A 26,843-nucleotide genomic window follows, 5' to 3' on the forward strand; every position below is an offset into this window, starting at 1 on the left:
TAGTGATCACAGAAGAAGCTAAGGTTTTTGAAGTCCATGTCTCTGCCCTCCGCTGCTACTGCCTGTGTCAGCATCTTCAGGGCCGCAGACCTTTACAGTAGTCTCTTAAGTGATGTCCTGCAAACATCCTCTGCAGAATTCGTCTGCCCACAGGAGCCAGCCACCCGAACATGCTGTTCTCCTTTTCACCACCTTTTAATGACTCTTGTTGCTCCTAAAATGAAGATTATGATCTTTTACCATGGCCTGTGAGGCTCTGCTGTATGATCTGGCCCTTCTGTGCCTCTCCAGCTTCCTTCCCACCTTAATGCCTACAACACTGATGTCCTTTCAAGGCCTTGAATATGCCAAGCTCTTTCCTGCTTCCACGTCTTTTTATGTGCTGTTCTCTCTGTCTAGGGAATACCTACAATACCCAGACTTCCTTATTCTTTACCTGGTCGTCTTTTATGTATCCTTCAACTCTCAGTTTAAATACCACTTCCTTAAGGAATCCTCTGATCTCCCAGGCAAGGTCAAGTCTCCTTACTAAATACTTTCCTGGTGCCCTCTGCTTCTTTCTTGTAGTGCTTATCACAATTGCAATTAAAACAATAATTTATATTGTTACTTAATGTTGCCTTCCTTTCTAAAGAATAAGCTCTGTGGGATTAGGAAATATATTTTATTATTTCTGTCTCTTCCTCTGCCCCAGCTATATCCCCAGCCATTCACACAGTGGCTTCTTTCAATAAATACTTGTTGTTTGAGTAAATCTTGTAAATGTTCCATAGTTGTGCAGGCAGTTAATGGCACATCATCATTATCTATTAGTATGTTGAGGGCAGATTTTGTTTTTAAGCCTGAGAATGGTTGGAAAGCCATTGAGTTTGCTTAGAGTGAAATGTGGCTCTTTAATAAATCTGTATCTGGACATAATCAAATGTATAATAATTGGTTCTTATGAAACCTAGTAAAATATATGTAATTAGATTGAATTAAGAATAGTAGCTTGATACAAACTACAGGATGCCTACCCTTCCCTAAAAGAGACATATGAACTGTTAAAAAGACCGCAAAAATTTTATTTTCTAGATTATTGAGTATTTTTTTCATTGTGTTAGTCCCATCTCCCTAAGCTGCTTATATCCAGTTATCCTAAGAGTTAAGTGTTTCATAATTCTTATGGAAAGATAATGCTTTTCTGGTAGGGATCCTATGGAGGTTAAGCAAATGTGTCTTGGATTGAAAAAGCTATTTTCTCACATTTTTGAGAATATACGACATCTGATTAAGATTATCCTGATAAAAAGAACAGAAAGTAACTTTGGAATGTTGGGCAGTTTTTTTTTTTTTTTCGTACAATCTGTTCTGCTTCTGTTAATAAAGCCAAATTTGAATTGATAAAACAGATGGTCACTGTGGATCTCCCACTAGAAGGCATTTTCCACCGCCTCTGCTACACATGACAGGATTTTATTTCAGGTGTTGTGAGACTCAAATTCAATTACTTCCAGGATTTTTAATATTACGGTTCATTGAGCACTTTGGCTGGTAAGATCTATTTTTTATAAATGTGGTAAATTAAATTTTTCTTGGGCTTAAGAGTATTTTAAATTTCTATCTGAACTTAAAGCCTTACTTACTAAAAGACTTTTCTACCCCACAAGACATACCTGATTAAATCTTTAGTTCAAGAATTGGTTTTCTCTGGTTTGCGTACTAGGAGATGTTTGCTGAAGTTCTATTCGTTTATGTTCATAAAGTTTGTATTGGAACATTTTAAAAAATAACACTTGGTTATTTTGTAAAATTTGCAAGTAATTTAAAGTATCCTGTTTTCTTCAAAAAATGGAATATATCTTTTCTTTTTTTGAGTTCTCTTGTGCAGCATGGTGAATATAGTTAGTGATAGAATATTGTATATTTTAAAATTGCTAAGAGTAAATTTCAAGTCTTCTCACCATAAAAAACGTTAAGTATTTGAGGTGATGGATATGTTACCTAGCTTGATGTAATTATCATGTTATATTCGTGAATTATAACATCACTTTGTACTATGTAAATGTATACAATTATAAGTTGTCAATTTATAATTAAAAATGCAGCATTTTCTTTGAGAGAAGATTATGCCTTTGAGTGAAAAACTGGGTTTTGCAAGGGCTAGGATGAGAAGATTTCTTGAGGGGAAGGGTTGTCCCTTCTATGCTGATTTTGCTGAGGGTTTTAATTATAAAGGGATGCTGGATTTTGTCAAGTGCTTTTTCTGCATCTGTTGAGATGATCATGTGATTTTGTTTTTAATTCTGTTTATATGGTGTATCATATGTATTGACTTGTGAATGTTAAACCATCCCTGCAACCCTGGTACGAAACTTAACTTGATCATGGTAGACAGTCTTTTTGATATGCTGTTGGATTCGGTTAGCTAGTATTTTGTTAAGGATTTTTGCATCTATATTCATCAGGGATATTGGTCTGTGGTTTCCTTTTTTTGTCACGTCCTTTCCTGGAGTTTCTGCATAGTAAATGAAACAGCAGAGTAAACAGACAATCCATAGAGTGGGAGAAAATCTTCATGATCTATACATCTGACAAAGGACTAATATCCAGAATCTATAAGGAACTCAAACAAATTAGCAAGAAAAAAACAAACAATCCCATCAAAAAATGGACTGAGGACATCAATAGACAATTCTCCAAGGAAGATATAGAAATGGCTGACAAGCATATGAAAAAATGCTCAACATCACTAATGATCAGGGAAATGCAAACCAAAACCACAATGTGATACCACCTTACTCCTGCAAGAATGGCCATAATCTAAAAACCAAAAAATAATAGATGGTGGGGATGTGGTATAAAGGGAACACTTTTACACTGATGTTGGGAATGTAAACTAGTACAACTACTATAGAAAACTGTGGAAATTCCTTAAAGAACAACAGTAGAACTACCATTTGATCCAGCTATCCACTACTGGGTATCTATCCAGAGAAAAACAAGTCATTATATGAAAAAGATACTTGCACATGCATGTTTATAGCAGCACAATTTGCAGCTGCAAAAATATAGAACCAGCCCAAATGCCCATCAGTCAATGAGTGGATAAAGAAATTGTGGTATGTATATATACCATGGAATGCTATTCAGCCATAAAAAGGAATGAAATGACATTTGCAGCAACCTGGATGGAATTGGCGACCATTATTGTAAGTGAAGTAACTCAGGAATGGAAAACCAAACATCGTATGTTCTCACTCATAAGTGGGAGCTAATCTGTGAGGTTGCAGAGGCATAAGAATGATGCAATGGACTTTGGGGACTAGGGAGGAAGGGTGGGAGGAGAGTGAGGGATAAAAGACTACAAATTGGGTACAATGAATACTGCTTGGGCGATGGGTGCACCAAAATCCCACAAATCACCACTGAAGAACTTATTCATGTAACCAAACACTACCTGTTCCCCCAAAACCTATGGAAATTAAATAAATAAATAACACAAAAACACTCAACAAAAAAAGAAAAAGCTAGCAATTTCCCTCATGCACTCAGGTAACTGCAATTCTCCCTTTTGATATGTTGTACTTTCATTTTCATTCATATTTTCAACATAGTTTAAAATTTCCCCTGTAATTTAGAAGTTTTTAGTTTTCAAATATTTGAGAATTTTCTAGATAACTTTCTGTTATCAGTTATTTAATTTTGTTGTGGTTTTACAGTTTTAGACAATAACAGATGAAAGAGGGACTGCTTCATTTGAGGGGGAGATTGGTGGGAATGGGAGAAGGGCTAGAGTATCACCTGCTCATGGGGCTCTTTGTATTTCCATTGTGACTTTTGAGGGGCTCTCGGGTACCTGTAGAATTTCTTTGTTATGTAGTCTGAAACCACTGCATAGGATGTGCTGTAAATTTGATGATGTGAAAATGATGCTATGCTGATGAAGATACTTGGAGGAAAGCAACTAGTACATTAAGTGGCTGTCTAAGGGCAAGCACTTAAAAGATTTGCTGTATAATTAAAATATCCAAAAAAATGAGACATTAATGGAAATGTTTGTTTCATTATGCAGCATAAATTGAGAATGAGTACCAAGATGGAAAAAACAGAATTGTTTGTCTACTCCAAATGAAAATATTTGGACCAATGCATACTTTTCAGGAATATATAATTTCAGAATTTCTCAGAGGTTATATTTTTGCAGAAGTGATAACATTTCTTATTTCCCTTTAATGCAGTTTTTATTATTGGTTATAAAGCACTATAAAAGATAGTTTCTGTTAAAATACAGTTGTTTAGCCTTTAACTAAATTGTTAGAACTAAGTAAAATGATTAAGTCAGTGCCTATTGTTATACTTGTAAATATTTTAAGTGGGCATTGAGGTGGTTCCTGACAGCTACCTCCATGCATTCTTTATCATCACTTAGAGTAGGGATCGGAGAACTGTGGCCCAAGAGCTAAGAATGTTTTTTACCTTTTTAAAGGGATGTAAGAAAAAAAGAAGAATCTGTGTCATAGATATGTGTAGCCCACAAAGCCTAACTTATTTACCATCTGGCCCTTTGCAGAAAAATTTGCTGACTCTTGATTTAGAGCAAGAAACAATTCATATTCATGAGGTGAACGGTGAAGGGTGAAGGGTTTCACTGTTATAGACCACTTCAAAAAGGAAAGGATAACAATGACTGAAAAGATAGCATGGATCTTTCTAATTCTTGCTTAACTAACTTATTCAAGGGGCTAGCATCAGAATCTTTTCTCTGCACTGACCAATTTGTCTAAATGGGGGAATTTGGCATCAGTCTGCATTTGAAAAAACAGTATCACACAGAAAAGATTGATAATGAATAGACTCTTCATTTATTTTTCAAGAATAGTGTTCTTTAAAGTAATACATGTAATTTTAAGATAAGTTTTGTATTATGTATAAGTCACATATTAGTTTTTAGATATAGCTTAATTTTTAAAACTTCTTCAAACCACTTAAATTTTGAATTGTGTACATACAAATTAATTTTATATTGACCTATGTATTTTTCAGGATGATTGTCTTTTGAAAGTGTGGTATCCTATGACTGGTTGGAAGTCTTCAATTATACCTCAGGATCATCATGAAGTAAAAAGGAGACAGTCCTCTACTCAATTTTCTTTTGTTTACTTGGCACATCCCCGAGCTGTGACAGGTTTTTCATGGCGCAAAACTAGCAAGTACATGCCCAGGTTAGATGAATGAATCATGCAGCTTTAGTTTGCATCCTTAAATGTTTATTAAAATAATGAAAATAGAGTCCTTTTATTTACATGGTGGCAATTAATAGCATAGGCTCTGGCATCAAGCTGCCTGAAATCAAATCCTACTATTTATTAGCTTCATGAATTTTTGACTAAATTTCTTAAGCTGTCTATGCCTCAGTTTTTCTCTGTAGAATGAGAATAGTAATAGTACCTACCTCAGAGAGTTACTGTGAAACTAAAATGCAGTTTGTGGGTGGGAAGTGCTTAGTACAGGCCTTTGCACATACTTTGTGTCCAGGCAATGAAATTGTTGGTAGTAGCTGTGGTACTAGCAGATCCTAGCAAGAAAATGTTTGCAAATAACAGGAAAGCACACACTGAAAGGAAATATATCAGTATAAAACTGTCAGTTGTGTATATGGTGTTAAAGCATATAATGTACTCTGAAAAAAGTGGCCAGGTTGTGTTTTTTTTGTTTGTTTGTTTGTTTTTTTAAATCTGAGAGCTGTCAACAGAAGCTTCTCAAAGGATTTTTTATTATACATTTTTTCCTCATCATTGTGGCACCTCTTAAAGGTATTTAGAAGATTAAATAAACTGCAAAACAGCTTATACAAATGATTCCTTTATTATATACAGGTCTAAGAAAGCTGTTGGGCACTCAGAAGCTTGCTTAGAAATCTAGTTTATTCTTGAGGGAGGGTTATTTCACCTACTAAATATATCTGAGGATTGTTTATGCCTGATAGGAAATACAGCACACATTGTAGAGATGCTCAGTAAATGATAACGTGGGAAATTTATATACTTTTTGAATCTAAATAAAAAGTCTATTCTGCTTAAGTCATCTGCATCTATTTGCAGAATACTTTTGACTTAGATTCTGTGTGAGCATTTTTTTAAAGGGAGAATTTTTTTTGTTCCTTTGTAACAAACAGGTAAGTTACTTTAGCTGCTCCATGCTATGCCATTTTTGCTTATTTTAACTTAATGGAAATGGATTTATAGTTTGAAATTATATTCTCCTTACAGTTTTATGATGAAGATAATTATTTGTTTGTAACTGTTTGGGTTATAGGAAGGATGATGTAAAGTGATGAAACTACTGCCATAAGCCAGATAGTTTAATTACATTTAATGATCTTTTATTATGGTCATTCTGTAATTTGCAATGATTAGGTTTTCTTTTGCTGTTTAGTTTGTATGTTTTGTTTAGGGGATACTAATAATCCTCTAGAGCCTGAATGTATAATCTGGCAGTAATTTCTATTTCTTTTTTCAAAACAATTTCCCAGTTCTTATGATGTTCACAGTGATACTATATATGATTTCAAGCTCTTTGATTGATTTCTTTTTTCCATAGTGTTTTGCACTAATGTTACCTTTATGCATGAAGAACCAAAATATTAGTTGATGGGATTGATATTCACATTAACCTTTATTTATTTCTCTTTGTTGTTAGGGGTTCTGTCTGTAATGTGTTATTAACTTCATGTCATGATGGTGTGTGCCGGCTCTGGGCAGAAACTTTATTACCAGAAGACTGTCTTTTGGGTGAGCAGATTTGTGAGACTACCACTTCCAGCATTGCCAGCAGCCTTTCTCATGCTGGAAGACACAAAGACAGAATACAGCATGCTCTTGAGGTATTATATTATTTAAAATGGTAAATGAATTTTGAAGATAATGTGAGCCTGGTGGAAATTGATAAACTAACATGCAGATGGCACACATGGTACATGTAATGAGTGAAATTAATAGCAATAAACTCTGATTTATGCTTGTAAGACTACTCATTTATTCCACTAAGAAGCCAAATGCAGAAATTAATAGTCTCAGACATGTTGTATAGGTAAATATTATTAAAAGTTTTTTTAAAATCGATATTTTATGCTCAAGTTCTAGATAATATTATTTTAATTCTTTTGTTTTGCATGTCAGATGTGAAAATCTGTGGGACTAAGTATTAGTAAAATATGTAAAGGTCGTTGAAATTAGTTGTAATTAAAAATATTTTGCTTTTGTTTCATAAAGATTAAAATTTTATTGTTCTAGTTAAAAATGACTGTTTTGTTCCTTAAGAATAAAGATGTTTATTAAGATATTAGACACAAATGAACTGCTTTGGAGTTTCCATGATTGAATATTTTGAAAATGAAATAATTTTTATAATTTTTAAATACAGTATGAAATAAAAGTACTTTATAAGAAATTACATTATAACACATAGCACAAATGATTGTGTCCCATATGATTAGGTAATACAGTGAGATATATGCATTGTTTTAAATTGTCAGAAATTTATTATAGTAAACTTAGATTACTATTTTTCTTGTGGCTGTTTTTTATTCAAATAATGTATGCTTATTCTAGAATTGGATTAAGAAAAGGAGAAGAAATACAGAATTTATAATTCAGCTATTCTAGTCATGTGAATATGTGTATTTTTCTTTATAAGATTGAGATCGTATTATGCAGTAATACTTTATAAGTTTTTTATACTTAATTTGTTTACACTCTACATTATTGACTATACTTTTACATTATATATTTACATTAACAGTTTAAAGGTTGCATAGTCAAAGTGGCTTTGCCATTTTACCAAGCAGAAATATTATACAACTTTGACAAGTTAAGGATGTGGTCCTTAAAAGTTTTATATGAAGTAGGCCTCCTCAGATATTGTCTGTATTGGGCCATTCTTGCACTGCTATGAAGAAACGTCTGAAACTGGGTGATTTATAATGAAAAGAGGTTTAATTGGCTCATGGTTCTATAGGAAGCATGGCACCAGAATCTGGTTGGCTTCTAGGGAGGCCACAGGGAGCTTTTACCCATGGCAGAAGGTGAAGCAGGAGCCAGCACATCACATGGTGAAAGCAGGAGCAAGAGAGAGTTGGGGGGAGGTGCCACACACTTTTAAATGACCAAATCTTATAAGAACTCACTCGCTATTGCAAAGACAATACCAACACCAAGCCATGCGGGATCCGCCTCATGACCCCAAATAGCTCCCACCAGGCTCTACCTCCAACATTGGGGATTATAATTCAACATGAGTTTTAGGCAGGGTCAAATATCCAAACTATATCACTGTCTGTGATTGGGTGCTATTTTTACATTTTTTTCAATATTTAAAATGTAAGTGAAATTAAAAGCAGATGTCAAAACAGTTAAAGTTATCTTTTATTTTGATATTGATACTTAGTAGGACAAAGTATTTAATTTTTAACTAGATATTTGTGATCACTTACTTATACTTATGTAACATGTTTTATCTTCAAATTATATACGAGCCTTTGGAAACTAAGGGCTTTTAGACATCTTTGTATCCTCCATGGTACCTGATATATTGCTTTTCAAGTGTTTGTTAAATTGAATTATTGCCATGTAAAATAGAACAGAAATATAAGTAAATATGTAACCAGTGATTTGACGAGTTTTTACTGTCTTTTAGTAATATTATTAATTAATGTGTTAAGATAGTTTTTAAAAGAAAAAGCATAATTGTCTGACTTACGAGCCACTTGGCTTTCTGACATCCTGTCCTTTCCAATGGAACTCCTTACTGTTAGGTCTATATAATTGTATATATTCTTAAGTTATGTTTTTTGTTTCTAGGAGAAAATAGCCAGTATTAGATCAGTCTTGTCAGTCTAATTTAAAATAATGGTTAATGTCAAAGATCCAGTGAAAATAATTTGATAGGCAGTTTGGACCAGGGGGTCTCTAATGTCAGTCTTAACCCTATTATCAAAGCAACGAGCAACTCCGTAGTGGGAGACCAGAGGTGGGGGACACACCATTGACCTGATACTGTTTTCCGTATGCAAGATGAGAAGGGCTGTAGAAATTGAGAGGATGTACCAGATATGTTACTTTAACGAAGAAAGAATTGATAACATTTTATACTTTATTTAATTGAATGTGGGGAACAAAGGAAAATAATAGAAAATTATTATGAAACATGGTCTTGGGAGTGGGTTAAGTTACAGAATAAGGAATTACTCTGGGGTGGGGCCGTGATATGGAGAAAAAAGATAATGCCAAGAATGACATGGCCCCATGTCTAAAATAGTCCACATGATCACACATGCTAATGAAGAATTTTAATCATATAGATTTATCTCAATTTAAACAAATCCAAATTGCAAATTGTTTAAAACAATTTAAACAAATTAAAGGTCAACATTTTAAGGAGGTCTTTCCTTGTCTACTCCTATCTAAGTAGGTTCCCCTTGTTATTCTGTATTTTCATACCCTGTTTTGTTCTCTATAATAGATATTATGAATTTGATTGTTTAGCTGGCTGTTGAATTCTAAGTGAGAGGCAATATTGGGGAGGCAATATTCTTCCTGGTAGGAGGACTCAGGAATTTTTTTTTTTCACTCTTATGACTAGAAAATTCTGTCTCAGTACTAGGATATCCCCCAAAAAAAAAAATCTTTGGACCTCCTAATATTAACGGGAATCTTTATTCATGTTTTGTAGATACCATGAATAAGTATTTTTGCACACTACTTTTTGCCTTGAACTAAAAGTTTACAAGAACTGTAGAGAATACATCCAAAATAGTTCTACTGTAATTTAAAAAGTTTCCTTTAAAATGATCAGGTTTTTGTGGAGAAAAAAATCTTAAACCTCTTAATAATGAAGAGTACTTTGGTTGGCATTTATTAGACCTTCCAGAGTTGGACTCAGCAACTATTTTTCTATTTTAGACAATACACCATTTGAAAAATTTAAGGAAAGGACAGAGGAGGTCATCTGTTCTTGTAACTCATGCTGAATTAATGCCCGACCAGACAGCAATGCATGAAGTTCAAAGACACATTTCCCACCATGCAAATGCACTCTGTCATTTTCATATTGCAGCAAGCATCAACCCTGCCACAGGTAAAGGATAAAGTTTTATTTCCCATAAATATGTTGAAGTCAGGTAAATAAATAGAAAAGTGGAACTACTTTCATAACCTGTTTTTTATTTTATTATTTCATGTTGCCTTTAAAATACTTAATTGGAATAGAGATATAATATAAAGTACCATTTTTTGAATTGGGACTATGTGATTCTCAGGGTATTAACTTCAGTAACTATTTCTGAGCATCTTTGTCTAGACTATAACAAGCATTCCTAGTAAATTAGAGCTGTGATTGAACCTGGTATCACAAGTGGTGGCAGCCTGGTAAATTAGTGTAATTTCTCTCACTTCGCAGTTTAAATCTTCCCAACTCTTCTTTATAACCTCCTCTAAATGTATTTTTACAAAGTTTTCCTTATATCTCAGCATATCTTGTTTTCTACCCTTGTAGACTTTCTTGTCTTATACTAAGGAAAACACTTTTCCTTCTAACTTGAATATTTTCTTTTCCCTTTTTCCCCTATGTGACTGAGAAGTATTTTGAGGCAGGTTCTGTGTTGGCAAATGCATATTTGAGAGCTTCTATTTAAAGGCAATATGTTTTCCTTCTACATGGAAATGTAGGAGAAAGGCTATAAATTTTATATTACATTGCTCATGGAACTATATAAAGTTTTCTATAAAGTTATAGTTGTATGTTATTGAACTGGAGGTCTGTTGCTTCAGAATGAAGGGGCTTTTATTTTTAAATATTTCTGTATGTAAATACAGTATTTAGTAAATAGAATTCTAAAAGGGTGATCTACAGTGGTAACTCTAGATATGTGCTGTTTTATAGAGTAGCCACTAGCCCCCATATTAGCTATTTGAGCACTTGAAATGTGGCTGGTCCAAATTGAGATATGCTGTAAAACACACACTGAATTTCTAAGACTTAGTATAAAAAAAAGAAAAATATTTCATTAATAATTTTATTTCATATTGATTACTTGTTGAAATACTATTTTGTATATGTTGAGTCAAATAAAGTATATTATTAAAATTATTATTACCTGTTTCATTTTACCTTTTGTAACGTGGCTATTGAAATATCTAAAATTACTTAACATGTCTTGCATTTTTGGTTTGCATTATATTTCTGTTGGGCAGTGCTTTGCCATCTGATTAAATGTTGTTTTGCTTATATTCTTTCTGATCTAATATCTTCATTGTATTCTAAGAATGTCTTTATAATTTAACTTGTTTTCAAAATGTGGTTTTAGATTTTTATGAATTTTTATGAGAAACCTTGGCTTTTTAACTGTGTACACTATCCTAATTATATGGAATAGGATCACAGAGGATGAGCATTCTGTCACATCATTTGAGCCTAAGGACTGGATGTGTTCTTGTAGCCATTGGGCCTTGGTCTTCCCCAGCTTCTTTACTAACCTTCACTAATTTTATTCATGCTCATCCTAACTTACCTACATATTATTTTAAAAAAAATTTTGTTAAAAATGTTTAACATCATGCCTTTTTAGTTACTGCATGTAAATATAACATTTAGGTTGACCAAATAGATTACTAAATGCAAATAATTTTATATTGTTAGGACTTGTCCTCTTCACCTTTTTTTCAAGAAATTTTTTGAAACTACAAGAAAGTGGAAAGATTAGTACAGCAAATATCCATATACCACTTACCCAGATTTACCACATATTAACATCTTGTCATTTATTCTTTTCTTCTCCTTCTCTGCCTGTATAGATATGTCTTTGCTGCCTCTTCTCTTATTTTTGACGGAACCATTTGAAAGTAAAGTTGTTGATTACAATACCCTAAACATACCCTAATTATCCTAAATATTTTCCATTACCTAAATATTTAAGAATGTATCTTTTAGTAAAAAGAGAATTCGCCTCCATAACTGTAATACTGTTATTGCATGGGAGGAACGGATAAAATAATATCATGTAATATACCATTCATACGCAAATATAGATTCCTTTCTTAAATGCAGATTATTTTCTTTAAATTCCTCCAATCTAGAACAGTCCCTCTCTCAATTGTCAAAAAAAAAAAATCCGTGAGTCTCAAAAAGTTGTCTCTCAGTTTTCTTTCAAAATATTTCGCAGGCTGAATATTTGTTCATAAGATTTAGGTTTAACATTTTGAGCAAGATTACTACATAGGCACATAGGTGATTGTAGTGTTTTATAGGATTGCTAATTCACAAATACTATTTTATATGATTTATTTCCTTTTTATCACAAAACCAGAGTAGTCATCCAGGAACTGGAAAGAAAGAACAAATTAGAACATTTAACATTCATATTTATTATAATAGAACATTACCAGAATGTCCATGCATTTTATCTTTAGATTTTTACTTCTTTTTGCAAAGGACAATTTTTCCTTCTGTTGAATGAATTATTTATAATATGGATTGAAATTAAGGAGATTAAGTTTTTGATTTATACCATTTTTTGGGTGGAGGAGGACAGGGTCTTGCTCTGTCACCCAGGCTAGAGTGCAGCCTTGACCTCTCGGGCTCAGGCAATCCTACCACCTCAGCCTCCTGAGTAGCTGGGACCACAGGTGTGTGCCACTACACCTGGCTAATTTTTGTATTTTTTGTAGAGACAGTGTCTCGCTATGTTTCCCAGGCTGGTCCCAAACTCCTAAGTTCAAGCGATCCTCCCGCCTTGGCCTCCAAAAATGCTAGGATTACAGACATGAGCCACCACACCTGGCCAGTTTATACTGTCTTACATGAACTCATCAATTTCATAAATTTCAGTTACCTCAAATGGAGAAATTATCTTGTACTTAGAATTTTGCCTGCCTTCTTGTGTTTTTTTTCTTGATGTTTTTCCTGACAGCTTTTTAGTAAAGTTTCAAACACTGAGAAAAGTTGGAAGAATAGTACAGTGAATACTTTTATATTCTTCACTTTGATTCAACAGTTGTTAACATTTTGCCACAGTTGCTTTATATGTGGCAAATGTCTCTGTGTGTATGTGTATGAAATGTTTTCTTTTCTCTCTTTTTCTCTTTCTTTCTCTTTCTTCCTTTTTTTTTTTTTTTTTTTTTTTGGAAACGGAGTCTTGCTCTGTCACACAGGCTGGAGTGCAGTGGAGTGATCTCAGCTCATTGCAACCTCTGCCTCCTGGGTTCAAGCAATTCTCCTGCTTAAGCCTCCCAAATAGCTGGGACTACAGGCACACCCCTCCACGCTGGGCTAATTTTTTGTATTTTAGTAGAGATGGGGCTTCACTGTGTTGCCCAGGCTGGTCTCGAACTCCTGAGCTCAGGCAATCAACCCGCCTCTCCCTCCCAAAGTGCTAGGATTACAGGCATGAGTCACCGCACATGGTCAAAATGTTTTCTTAGTCTTTTCAAAGTAAGTTACACCTATCATGGTGTATCACCCTTATTACATTAGCAAGTATCTCCTAAAATTCTCTCATGTAATCATAATATCATCATACCTAAGAAAATGATAAGTAATTCCATAATATCTAATATCCAGTTCATATTTAAACTTCTCTAGTTATCTCTTTTATAGCTGCTTTTCTGCTTTAATTTTTCATCCCCTGTCCCCAAACTAGAATTCACTGAAGGTTGATGCATTCGTGTATTTTGTTTTTAAGTTAATAGTTTAATTTCATATGTCTATCATTAATTCTTAAGATTTACATTTACCATTAAATTCAGTTAAAGTTTTTACAAATGCTGCTAAAATTATGTTGACTTGTTTAGCACCTTATCTTTGTATAGATTAGTCATTGTAAGCACTTGTCATGTTTTTAAAGAAATAAAAAAATTATATTGAAATCTTTTTTATTTCCACAGATATTCCAAATGTCTTGGTTGGCACTGCATTTAATGTTGATGATGGAAATGGGGGCTTTGTAGTTCATTGGTTAAACAACAAGGAATTTCATTTTACGTCATCTACAGAAATATTTATGCATCAATTACGAAAACTTTCTGATAAGCAGGTAGATCATGAAAATGATGATGAAGATAGAGAAGACGAGGAACATTCACAGGAGGATAGAGAACGGGGTTTACATATGAAATTAGACCATGGTTAGTATCCTGTGTTCAGATTTTTCTTACTCTGAAATTAACAACTTTCTGTGGTACCACTTTTAGTTTTGAATTCTTCCTTCCCGCTCTTCCTCCTTTTTACTTTTCTATTTGTTACACAAGTATTTACTGACCATCTGCCTTGGATCAGGTACTCTGCTAGGTCCTGCAAACATCATCTAACTCTATATGTTTTGTTATAACATATTGCTTTGAGTCTTTGGAAGCCATATCCTTTTCTGGGGAACAGGTTTTGCCAATGGTAGTAATAATGATAGGGTGAATGAAGTTTTAATTTATCTAAAAGTAGTAACTGTAGTAACTTTCAATTCAGACAAAAGTTTCCTTTGTTTTTTTTTCCTGACTGTAAATTGGAAAAGAGATTTAGTTTTTAAAGATAGAATGCCATTTATTTATAGTCTAGTATGTAAATGAATTATTTAATGCATGTATTGATAAATATATTTTCTGGTTCAGATTTATCCCTGGATAGAGAATCTGAGGCAGGTACAGGATCATCAGAACATGAAGATGGAGAAAGAGAAGGAAGTCCTAGAACTTATTCACGACTTAGTGTACCAATGCCACTGCCTACGGTTCTGCTTGATCGGAAGATTGAAACGCTGCTAACTGAATGGAATAAGAATCCTGATATGCTTTTTACAATACACCCTGTAGATGGTACCTTTCTAGTGTGGCATGTAAAGTATTTGGATGAATATAATCCTGGAATATTTAGACAAGTTCAGGTATATTTTATTGATGAAATAGTTATTACATTTCTTAAAATAGTGAAAAGAAAGAAATGCTTTGTAGATTTAGCATGTTTGTAGAATTACTGAAAATTTTGGTTTTGATAAGCATCTGAGTAAAGAATACTTCTTTCTTTCAGAAGGGATCAGTGACCATAAGCTTAGCAAACTTGATTAGTTAGAAGATAATGAATTTGGCCTTGAAATGCAGTACTGAATATTTAAATATATGTGTTGATTTTTCGGGGAATTAATAATATTTCGAATAAGATTAAGAAAGTACCCTGAAAATGTGAATCAGGATGAGCTCCTCCTTGTGGCCAATTTGATGAGCTAAACGAAGCTGCCTTTATTTATCATCTCTCTCAACTTTATTGCTATTTAGGTCTGTGGCTGTGGTCATTTTGTTGTACAAGCAAAGCACTTGAACTTTTTTTCATCAGCCTTCTCTTAGGCCATGAATAGAGATATGATATTACCTAAATAGAACAAAGGGATTGGACCATAAAGAGGTTGAAAATGACATTTTTTGATAAGAAGCTGAGATTTGGTATTTTGAGAATAGAAGTATTTTTTTTGAGAGGAGGTAAACTATTTGCACTGAATCATATAATTATGTTTTTCAGGTTTCTTTTTCTTCTCGGATTCCTGTTGCATTTCCCTCTGGTGATGCAAGCTCTCTTAGTAAAAATATCATGATGTATGCCTGTATAAATGCGACAAAAGATTCTAACCACACGCTGTTACACCAGGAGGGGATGTCTGTAGGCAGTCCTCACGGATCACAGCCACACTCTAGATCACACAGTACAAATATGAACATCTTAGCTCCCACAGTAATGATGATCTCTAAACACATAGATGGTTCTTTAAATCAGTGGGCAGTCACTTTTGCTGATAAGTCTGCCTTTACCACTGTTCTAACTGTATCTCACAAATTTAGATATTGCGGTCATCGATTTCACCTCAATGACCTGGCATGTCATTCAGTTTTACCACTGTTATTGACATCCTCTCATCATAATGCTCTATTGACTCCTGAATCAGATTGTCAATGGGACTCAGACAATAAATTAAGTAGATTAATGGACCCTGTAAAACATATAAAAGGTTCCTCGAAACAATCTCTTAGAAATGCAGCAACTCGTACATTTCATGACCCAAATGCAATCTACAGTGAACTTATTCTGTGGCGTGTAGACCCAATAGGACCTTTGTCATACACTGGAGGAGTATCAGAATTGGCTCGAATTAACTCTTTACATACCTCGGCATTCTCTAATGTGGCTTGGCTTCCAACTCTCATTCCCAGTTACTGTCTAGGTAAGTGTTCATTGTGATTGTGAAATTAACAAAAGCTTTTAAACTGTTATTTGTTATATACAAAATGGTTTATATTTGTTGTCATTAAGATGATTTTTAATAAGTATTCAGTTTTCATTATTAAGATGATTTTTAATAAATATTCAGAATATAGGCATGAGACTGATTTTTAGAACTTCTAGAAGTTTTTAACCTTTTCTCTCATAATCCGTTTTTTAATTAAAATTTTTGTTAATAATTTTGTATCTACTTACTGTGCCTGTTTAATTATGATTATAGACCATGGTTAAGCCTAAAAAAAATGTGAATACTTGTTTCTTATCCTTTAGCCAATAAGAAAAATACACTACATGTTTAGAACCCAGAGGCCTTGTTTTCCTTTCTCAGGCACATATTGCAATTCTGCAAGTGCTTGCTTTGTTGCTTCTGATGGCAAAAATCTGAGACTCTATCAAGCTGTAGTGGATGCAAGGAAATTATTGGATGAATTGTCAGACCCAGAATCTTCAGTAAGTATTTAATAATCTTTATTAATTTATCTAAGGTGATAAAGAATTCTCTTTTGACTTTGTCTAGGACCTGTATTTGTTAGTTGCTGTTTAGAGTAAGCATATGTTCTGGGCTGCATATGACATATATATGACACATTTATTTTTTTGTAAGTTGTGTTCCAAGGTATATGAATCAAAATGTTAGTGTACATACCCCACATGAATACATTTTACATAAAAAGAAATAAAAAGGATTTTTTTCTAAACTATGATCTGTTTGTAACATATTTTACGCTCTAGTTTGGTTCTGTTAATCTTACTTTGCTCAAAAGAAGTTTTAAGGCATCTTTACCAAGCTGTATGTTTAGGTTGGAAAATTGGAACTTTTTCAAGCTTGATTCACCATTTTAAAAAATGCTCTGGTTAGAATTTGTTATCAGTGGGTGGCAGCATCTCATTCTGATAGTTCTGTATCTGAGCTAGAAGTCATATATGTTAGTATCTAGAGTTGAACGGTAGATTTGCCATTTACCTGTAAAAATAACTATTCTAATAAAAATGTTTCCAGTATTGAAAACCAATGACTATTTTTGAGCATCTACTATGTTCTCCTAGATGTAGAGGGAATACAAAATATAAGTTTCAGACCTACCTTTAAGGAGCTTTTAATTTAGTTTAAGAGAGAGCTTATTAATAAAAAGTTAAGTAGCAGTTTAAGACATAAGAAGAGGAGTCTAAGGGTGGTATGTAATTAATTGCCAAAAGGATGGCCCTAGAAGTGTTTCATTATTCAGAGGAGAGAGAGAGATCAGATTAAGGTAGGCATAGAATTCTTTATTAAGGACAATATTTGGGTTCATTCTTGATGAGTGGATAAGATTTAGAAAGATAAATTCTTTGTCTTTGCCTGAGTGAGAAAATTGCCTGGAAGTAAGTATAGATACAGGAAAATACATGTGTAAAGCTTGTTCCAGAAGCAGTGAGAAAACCATTTGGATTGGAGCTTAAGGTTTGGCACAGAGAAAGTCTAGAAAAATAGAATCATAGAACTAAAATTGGAAGATATTTTAAAGGTCACCTGGTCTCACCAGCCATCTGATGCTTTATTCCCCTCTGCTTCATTCCTGCCAATTTCTCATCTGGCCACCAATAAGGGAGACTCAACTCTAAATGCAGCTCTTTCTATCCTTGAATAGCTCACACAATCATATTGAAATGCTATTTGTTTTGTGTAAATTCAACTTGTTAGTGCTAGTTCTACTTGGAATAAATCTAATATTTCTTGCGTATGAGAGTACCTCAAGATATTAAAAGACAGCTTTCTTGTAACCTGTGAACCTTACTACCTCAGGCCAGACCTGCTCCCCCTGTGCCTATCAAGTTTCTTCAACTGTTTTACATTTGACCCTGGTTATTCTTCTGAGCAGGTTTCAGTTTGTCTGTACTCTGAGTCTTGTAGGATGACTAAAACATAGCAATATTGTGACCTCTCTCATTAGATACATTTACGTTTTGACAGTCACTCCACATCCTTTGTATGTAATTGATTCATCATGAGCTTACTGTCAGTATCCCGAAGTCTTTCCCCCTCCCTGCCCTCTGCTAAACCTTGTCTTCTCCATTCTGTATTTGTGCCTTTGGATTTGGGGTCCAAATGTAGACCTATTTTTCCTATTACATTTCATCTTGCTAAGCGCAACTAAGCAGTCCAATCTCTCAGTATCTTTTTGAATCTGGATTATGTTATTTAATATATTTGTTATTGCTTTATGGCTATGTCACCAGCCTGTTTGAAGAGTGTTATACCTACATCATCTGAGTCAGTTATTATTATGATAGGCAGGTCTGAAGAAAGAGCCTAGCAGTATACATTTGAAATCTTTCTCCATTTTCATTTTTTGGAATGTTTTCCAGCTTGTTTCAAGGATTTCTGTGAGACAGCTTGTCATATACTTTGTTGAAATAAAATACAGTCTTTCTACCTTCTGCAGTCAACGAAGAAAGTCAAAGTTACATGAAGTGATTTGTTTTAATATATGATAGGTATAATGTACACACCTTGACATCCCTTGGTGACCAAAACATTGTACTAGATAGACATTAAGCTCCTTGGTCTGCCAGGCAGAAGCATGTTCTTTTCCTTTTTGAAAATGGGAATTTTTGCCTGTTTTTAGTTTTTTTGCTATTGATGGCATTCTCCATGATTTGGGGGATTTTTTATTTTCTTATGGTTCTGTTTGTTCTCCATTATACTCAGTGCTTTGTTTTTGGTGGTTCCTCAAGGTTTTATAATATGCATCTTTAACCTCTCATAGTCTACCTTCAAATAATAATATAGTACTCAAAATATAATGTAGCCAGGCACGGCGACTCACACCGGTAGTCCCAGCACTTTGGGAATGAGATGGGAAGATTGCTTGACTCCACGAGTTCAAGACCAGCCTGAGCAACATAGTGAGACCCCCCATCTCTAAATATATATAGTAAACAACTTTCAATAGTATCCCCAATCTCCCTCTCCTGTGGTCTTCAGCATGCATGTCCTATGAATGTTTTGTTAGATTTATACATAGGTATTTCATTTATTCTACTGATTGTGAAGGGTGCTGTATTTTTAATGTTGGTGTCCATGTAGTCATTGCCAGAATATACAAATACAATTGAATATACAAATACAATTGAATTTTGTGTCTTGTATCCTGTAACATTGCTGAATGCATATATTAGGTGTAGGAGTGTTTTTGGTAGATTTCTTGGACTTTTCCACGTAGATAATCATCTCATTATAAATGGGAACAGTTTTATCTCTTCCTTTCTAATCTGTATGGCTTTTATTTTTCTTATTTTGTTGCGGTGACTAAAACTTCCAACTCCATGTTGAATAAGAAGTGAGATTGGGTGTTTTTGCCTTCTTCCCATTTTTGGAGGAAAAGCATTCAGTCTTTGATCATTACATATAATGTTAGTTGCAGGTTTAAAAAATTTTTTTTTAATTTTTGTGGGTACATAGTAGATGTATATATTTGTGGGGTACATGAAATGTTTTGATATAGGCATGCAATTCTTAATAATCAAATAATGGAAAATGGGGTATCTATCACCTCATACATTTATCCTTTGTGTTACAAATGATCTAATTATACTCTTCTAGTTATTTTAAAATAAGCAATCAAATTATTGACTATAGTCACCCTGTTGTGCTATCAAATACTAGGTCTTATTAATTCTAACTATTTTTTGTACCCATTAACTGGGACTACCTCCCTGCCAATCCCTTACTACCCCTCCCAGCCTCTGGTAATCATCCTTCTACTCTCTATCTCCATGGGTCCAATTGTTTTGATTTTTAGCTCCCACAAATAAGTGAGGACATGCAACGTTTGTATTTCTGTGCCTGGCTTATTTCACTTAAAATAATGACCTCCAGTTCCATCCTTGTTGCTGCAAAATGACGGAATCTCATTCTTTTTTATGGTCAAGTAGCACTCTGTTGTATATAAGTACCACATTTTTTTTTCTTTATCCATTCGTCTGTTGATGGATACTTAGGTTGCTTCCAAATCTTGGTTGTTTTGAACAGAGCTGCAACAAACATGGGAGTGCAGATACCTCTTCAGTATACTAATTTTCATCTTTTGGGTATGTGCCCAGCAGTGGAATTGCTGGATTGTATGGTAGGTCTATTTTAGCTTTGTGAGTAACCTCCATACTGTTCTCTATCATGGTTGTACTAATTTACATTCCCACCAATAGATTTCTATGGTGGGAATGAGGGTTAGCATATGAGGGTTCCCTTTTCTCCACATCTATGCCAACATTTGTTATTGCCTGTCTTTTGGATATAAGCCATTTTAACTGGGGTGAGATGATATCTTATTGTAGTTTTGATTTGCATTTCTCTGATGATCTGTGATATTGAGCACCTTTTCATATGTCTGTTTGCCATTTGTATGTCTTCTTTTAAGAAATATCTGTTCAAATGTTTGGCCCATTTTTTGATCAGATTATTAGATTTTTTCCTGTAGAGTTGTTTGAGCTTCTTATATATTCTGGTTATTAATCCCGTTTCAGATGAGTAGTTTGAAAATATTTTCTCTCGTTCTGTGGGTTGTCTCTTCACTTTGTTGATTGTATCCTATGCTTTTTAACTTGATGTGATCCCATTTGTGCATTTTTGCTTTGGTTTCCTGTCCTTGTCGTGTATTACTCAGGAAATGTTTGCCGAGACCAATGTCCTGGAAAGTTTCCCCAATGTTATCTTGTAGTAGTTTCATAGTTTGAGGTCTTAGATTTAAATCTTTAATCCATTTTGATTTGATTTTTGTATGTGGTTAATGATAGGGGTCTGGTTTTATTCTTCTGCATATAGATATCCAGTTTTCCTGGCACCATTTGTTGAAGAGACTGTCTTTTCTCCATTGTATATTCTTGGCACCTTTGTCAAAAATGAGTTCACTGTAGGAGTGTGGATTTGTGTCTGGGTTGTCTTTTCTGTTCCATTGTTCTCTGCATGTGTTTTTGTGCCAGTACCATGCTGTTTTGATTACTGTAACTCTGTAGTATTATTTGAAGTCAGACAATATGATTTTTCGTTTTGTTCTTTTTGCTTAGGATAGCTGTGGCTATTCTGGGTCTTTTGTGGTTCCATATGAATTTTAAATCTTTAAAAAATTTATATAAAGAATGTCAGTGGTGTTTTGATAGGGATTGCATTGAATCTGTAGAGTGCTTGGGGTAGTATGGACATTTTAACAATATCAGTTCTTCTAATCCATGAGCATGGAATATCTTTCCATTTTTTTTTGTCCTCTTCAATTTCTTTCATCAGTGTTTTACAGTGTTCATTATAGAGATCTTTCACTTCTTTGGTGAATTCCTAGGTTCTTAATTTTATGTATGGCTATTGTAAATGAGATTACTTTTTGTTTGTTTGTTTGTTTTTGAGACGGAGTCTCTGTTGCCCAGGCTGGAGTGCAGTGGTGTGATCTCAGCTCACTGCAACTGCCGCCTCTCGGGTTCAAGTGATTCTCCTGCCTCAGCCTCCAGAATAGCTGGGACTACAGGCATGTGCCACCATGACTGGCTAATTTTTTTTTTTTTTTTAGTAGAGATGGGGTTTCATTGTGTTAGCCAGGATGGTCTCGATCTCCTGACCTCATGATCCGCTCGCCTCAGCCTCCCAAAGTTCTGGGATTACAGGGGTGAGCTACTGTGCCCAGGTGAGATTACTTTTTCAAAATTTCTTTTTCAGATTTTTTGCTGTTGGCCTATAGAAATGCTACTGATATTTGTATGTTGATTGATATCCTGGAACTTTACTGAATTTATGAATTCTAATGGTTTTTGGTGGAGTCTTTAGGTGTTTCCAAATGTAAGATCATGCTGTCTGCCAACAAGGATAATTTGACTTCTTCCTTTCCAATTTGGATGCCTTTTATATCTTTCTTTTGTCTGATTGCCCGAGCTGGCACTTTCAGTACTATGTTGAATAACAGCGGTGAAAGTGAGCATCCTTGTTGTGTTCTAGATCTTAGAGGAAAGGCTTTCAGTTTTTCCCCATTCAGCATGATACTAGATGTGGGTCTGTGGTGTATGGCTTTTATTATGTTGAGGTATGTTCCTTCTACACCCAGTTTTTTTAGAGTTTTCATCATGAAGGGGTGTTGAATGTTATCATGCTTTTTTAGCATTAATTGATACGATCATACGGTTTTTGTCCTTCATTCTTTTGATGAAATGTATCACATTGATTTGTATATGTTGAACCATCCTTGTGTCCCTGTTATGATAAATAATCTTTTAATCGTTTTAATCGTATTGTTGAATTTACTTGGTAGTGTTTTATTTAGGATTTTTGCATCAATATTCATCAGAGTTACTGACCTGTAGTATTCTTTTTTGATGTGTCTTTGTTTGGTTTTGGTATCAAGGTAATACTGGCCTCATAGAATGAGTTTGAAAGTATTCCTCCCTTCTCTATTTTTCAGAATAATTTTAGTGGGGTTGGTATTCGTTCTTTTTTATATGTTTGATAGCATTCAGCAGCAAAACCATTGGGTCCTGGGCTTTTCTTTACTTAGAGACTGTTTATTATGGCTTTGATCTTGTTACTTGTTTTACTGATCTATTCAGGTTTTGGACTTCTTTTGTGGTTTAGTCTTTTTTTTTTTTTTAATTGAGTTCCCACTTTATTTTTTTTATATATATATTTTTTTCATTATACTTTAGGTTTTAGGGTACATGTGCACAATGTGCAGGTTTGCTACATATGTATCCATGTGCCATGTTGATTTCCTGCACCCATTAACTCGTCGTTTAGCATTAGGTATATCTCCTAATGCTGTCCCTCCCCCCTCCCCCAACCCCACAACAGTCCCCGGAGTGTGATGTTCCCCTTCCTGTGTCCATGAGTTCTCACTGTTCAATTCCCACCTATGAGTGAGAACATGTGGTGTTTGGTTTTTTGTCCTTGCGATAGTTTACTGAGAATGATGTTTTCCAGTTTCATCCATGTCCCTACAAAGGACATGAACTCATCATTTTTTATGGCTGCATAGTATTCCATGGTGTATATGTGCCACATTTTCTTAATCCAGTCTATCGTTGTTGGACATTTGGGTTGGTTCCAAGTCTTTGCTATTGTGAATAGTGCCGCAATAAACATACGTGTGCATGTGTCTTTATAGCAGCATGATTTATAGTCCTTTGGGTATATACCCAGTAATGGGATGGCTGGGTCAAGTGGTATTTCTAGTTCTAGATCCCTGAGGAATCGCCACACTGACTTCCACAATGGTTGAACTAGTTTACAGTCCCACCAACAGTGTAAAAGTGTCCCTATTTCTCCACATCCTCTCCAGCACCTGTTGTTTCCTGATTTTTTAATGATGGCCATTCTAAGTGGTGTGAGATGGTATCTCACTGTGGTTTTGATTTGCATTTCTCTGGTAGCCAGTGATGATGAGCATTTTTTCATGTGTTTTTTGGCTGCATAAATGTCTTCTTTTGAGAAGTGTCTGTTCATGTCCTTTGCCCACTTTTTGATGGGGTTGTTTGTTTTTTTCTTGTAAATTTGTTTGAGTTCATTGTAGATTCTGGATATTAGCCCTTTGTCAGACGAGTAGGTTGCAAAAATTTTCTCCCATTGCTGCATCACGCTACCTGACTTCAAACTATACTACAAGGCTACAGTAACCAAAACAGCATGGTACTGGTACCACAACAGAGACATAGATCAATGGAACAGAACAGAGCCCTCAGAAATGATGCCGCATATCTACAACTATCTGATCTTTGACAAACCTGACAAAAACAAGAAATGGGGAAAGGATTCCCTATTTAATAAATGGTGCTGGGAAAACTGGCTAGCCATATGTAGAAAGCTGAAACTGGATCCCTTCCTTACACCTTATACAAAAATTAATTCAAGATGGATTAAAGACTTAAATGTTAGACCTAAAACCATTAAAATCCTACAAGAAAACCTAGTCAATACCATTCAGGACATAGGCGTGGGCAAGGACTTCATGTCTAAGATGGCTTTTCTTATAGTTAGAAGCAACATTTAATCCAGATTGTGATGGTTAAGAAAGAATTTCTGATGGAGATAGATATCTGAGATAAGTCTTACTGAATGGGTAAGACATGAAAGTGAAGGAGGAAAAGGATATTTCGGGTAGAGATAACAGCAACTAAAAATGCACAGAGGTAGAAGAATGTGCATAGTAAACTGTAAGTAGTTTATTACAGCCATAGCATAGAATGTGAATGGCTGTTGGAAATAGCTGAGACTGGATAGGAAGTTAGAGGTTAGATTGTGAAAAAATTTGTATTGCTTTCTTTATGATTTTGCTCTGCTTTCTCAAAGTCTGTTCTCAACATAGGAGTTAGAATGATGCCCTTAAAATGTAATTCAGGGCTGGGTGCAGTGGCTTATGCCTGTAATCCTAGCACTTTGGGAGGCCGAGGCAGGTGGATCACCTGAGGTCAGGAGTTCAAGACCAGCCTGGCCAACATGGTGAAACCCTGTCTCTTCTAAAAATACAAAAATTAGCCAGGTGTGGTGGCACATGACTGTAATCCCAGCTACTCGGGAGGCTAAGACAGGGGAATCACTTGAACTCAGGAGGCTCAGGTTGCAGTGAGCCAAGACCGTGCCATTGCATTTCAGCCTGGGCAGCAAGAGTGAAATTCCGTCTCAAAAAAAAAAAAAAAAAAAAAAGACTTTGTCAAAACCAGATAAGCAAAGAAGGAGATTTTGAAAATATTATTAATGTGTTTGTTTCCATTAAAGCCAGAAAAATAAAACTATAATTAGTCCAGTTTCTAGTATAAATAAATTTAAACTTAAAGTAATATGTGAGTTTTAATGCACCTACTTTTCAATTTTTTAGCATTTTTCAACTACTTTAGTGTTCTGGAAAAATGTTAACTACAGCCAGGTGTGGTGGTTTATGCCTGTAATCCCAGTGCTTTGGGAGGCTGAGGTGGGAGGATTGCTTGAGGCCAAGAGTTTGAGACCTGAGCAACATAGTGAGACCCTGTCTCTACAAAAAAATTAAAAAATTTGTCAGGCATGGTTGCATGCCCCTGTAGTCCTAGTTACTTGGGAGGCTGAGGTAGGAGGACCACTTGAGCCTGGGAGTTGTTAGCCAATAGAGCAAGACCCTGAAAAAAGAAAAGGAGAATGTTAACCATTAAAAAAAAAATACATCAAAACACATATGTGCAGTTTTGATGCACATTAATGGCATCAATGTGGCTCATTAAGATACTCTTGGGTTCTGTATTTAAATGTGTGATATTTTGCTCATTATGGATTGTTTACATTAATTTTGATTTTAAAATATTGCATTAAAATATTATTTTTCTTGATTGTTGAATTTTTGAGCACTCTTTTAAATTTTGCACCCTGGGTGAATGCTTCACTTCATTCTAATTTCCAGTAGTATCTTCCACTACAAATTGAGTTCCTTGGTTGGAGGTGATGTTGAGTGAGATTCTGTAGAATTCTGGAATTCTGTAGTGTAGTGTTCAGAAAGTCTGTTAGAGTTGTGGGCAGGGAAAGCAAATCCTTAGCTGGAATATATAACTATTCCTGTGAGGGGATCTCAACCTTGGCTGCACATTGGAAGCACCTCAATCTCTGTGGGTGGGACCTAAGCATCATTGATTGTTAAAGCTCTCCAGGTTATTCAGTGTGCAGCCGAGATTGAGAACCAGTGATCTACAGCAGTACTTCTTAAACTTTAGTATGCACATGAATCCTATGGAAGTCTTGTTAAAATACAGACATCTTAGTTTCAGGGAGTAAGTATGCATTCATAAAAAGCTTCCTGTCACTGCTGGTCTGTTGACTACACTTTGAGTAGCAAAGCTTTGTTGTGTGCTACAAAAATTTCACTGTTTTCACCTCACCAACTGTAGGCCACAGTTGAGTCCAGATTTCAGTGAACAAACCCAGCAGACTGTTAACACCATTTCTTTCTTTTTTTTTTTTTTTTTTTTTTTTGTGATGGAGTCTCACCCTGTCACCCAGGCTGGAGTACAGTGGTGCAATCTCGGCTCACTGCAACCTCCGCCTCTCAGGTTCAGGTGATTCTCCTGCCTCAGCGTCCTGAATAGCTGAGATTACAGGCGCCCTGCATCACTCCCCACTAATTTTTATATTTTTAGTAGAGATGGGGTTTCACCATGTTGGCCAGGCTGGTCTCTTAACTCCTAACCTCAGGTGATCCACCTGCTTTGGCCTCTTAAAGTGCTGGAATTACAGGTGTGAGCCACCATGCCTGGCCCTGTTAACAACATTTCTAAATGTCTGAGCTAACACTTTAAATCATGAATCTTGGGTGAACATACCCATATCAATAAATTCAGCCCTACCTAACTACATATTTTTTTCTTTTGATCTAATAACCCTAGAATCAATTTTCTAAAATGCTCTCTGGAATCCTACTGATACAAATAAGAAAGTTTCTACAACTCCAGTGTATATGCTGTTTTCTCCCCTACCTTGTACTTATATCTCTAAGCGAAGCTAGCCTCTAACCCCTCTTATTGGCCTTTTTGAGGTAGTGAAAAGTGGTAAAGGTGGGTGCTGAGGAGAATGGGCATTTCTT

General features: G+C 34.9%; 1 protein-coding gene across 4 annotated transcripts in view; it reads left to right on the forward strand.

Annotated features, from left to right (window-relative positions):
• Positions 1-26,843, forward strand: part of DMXL2 (Dmx like 2) — a 171,024-nt gene that overhangs the window by 73,659 nt on the left and 70,522 nt on the right. For all 4 annotated transcript variants that reach the window (XM_004088236.3, XM_030814091.1, XM_003266928.4 and 1 more), the window contains exons 7-13: positions 5,026-5,204; positions 6,682-6,865; positions 9,942-10,116; positions 13,920-14,159; positions 14,637-14,908; positions 15,538-16,234; positions 16,622-16,743. In XM_004088236.3, coding sequence (XP_004088284.1) covers positions 5,026-5,204; positions 6,682-6,865; positions 9,942-10,116; positions 13,920-14,159; positions 14,637-14,908; positions 15,538-16,234; positions 16,622-16,743 — 1,869 coding nt within the window. The remainder of the gene's footprint in view (positions 1-5,025; positions 5,205-6,681; positions 6,866-9,941; positions 10,117-13,919; positions 14,160-14,636; positions 14,909-15,537; positions 16,235-16,621; positions 16,744-26,843) is intronic.

This window comes from Nomascus leucogenys, chromosome 6, assembly GCF_006542625.1.
Source record: "Nomascus leucogenys isolate Asia chromosome 6, Asia_NLE_v1, whole genome shotgun sequence".
NCBI classification, from domain to species: domain Eukaryota; kingdom Metazoa; phylum Chordata; class Mammalia; order Primates; family Hylobatidae; genus Nomascus; species Nomascus leucogenys.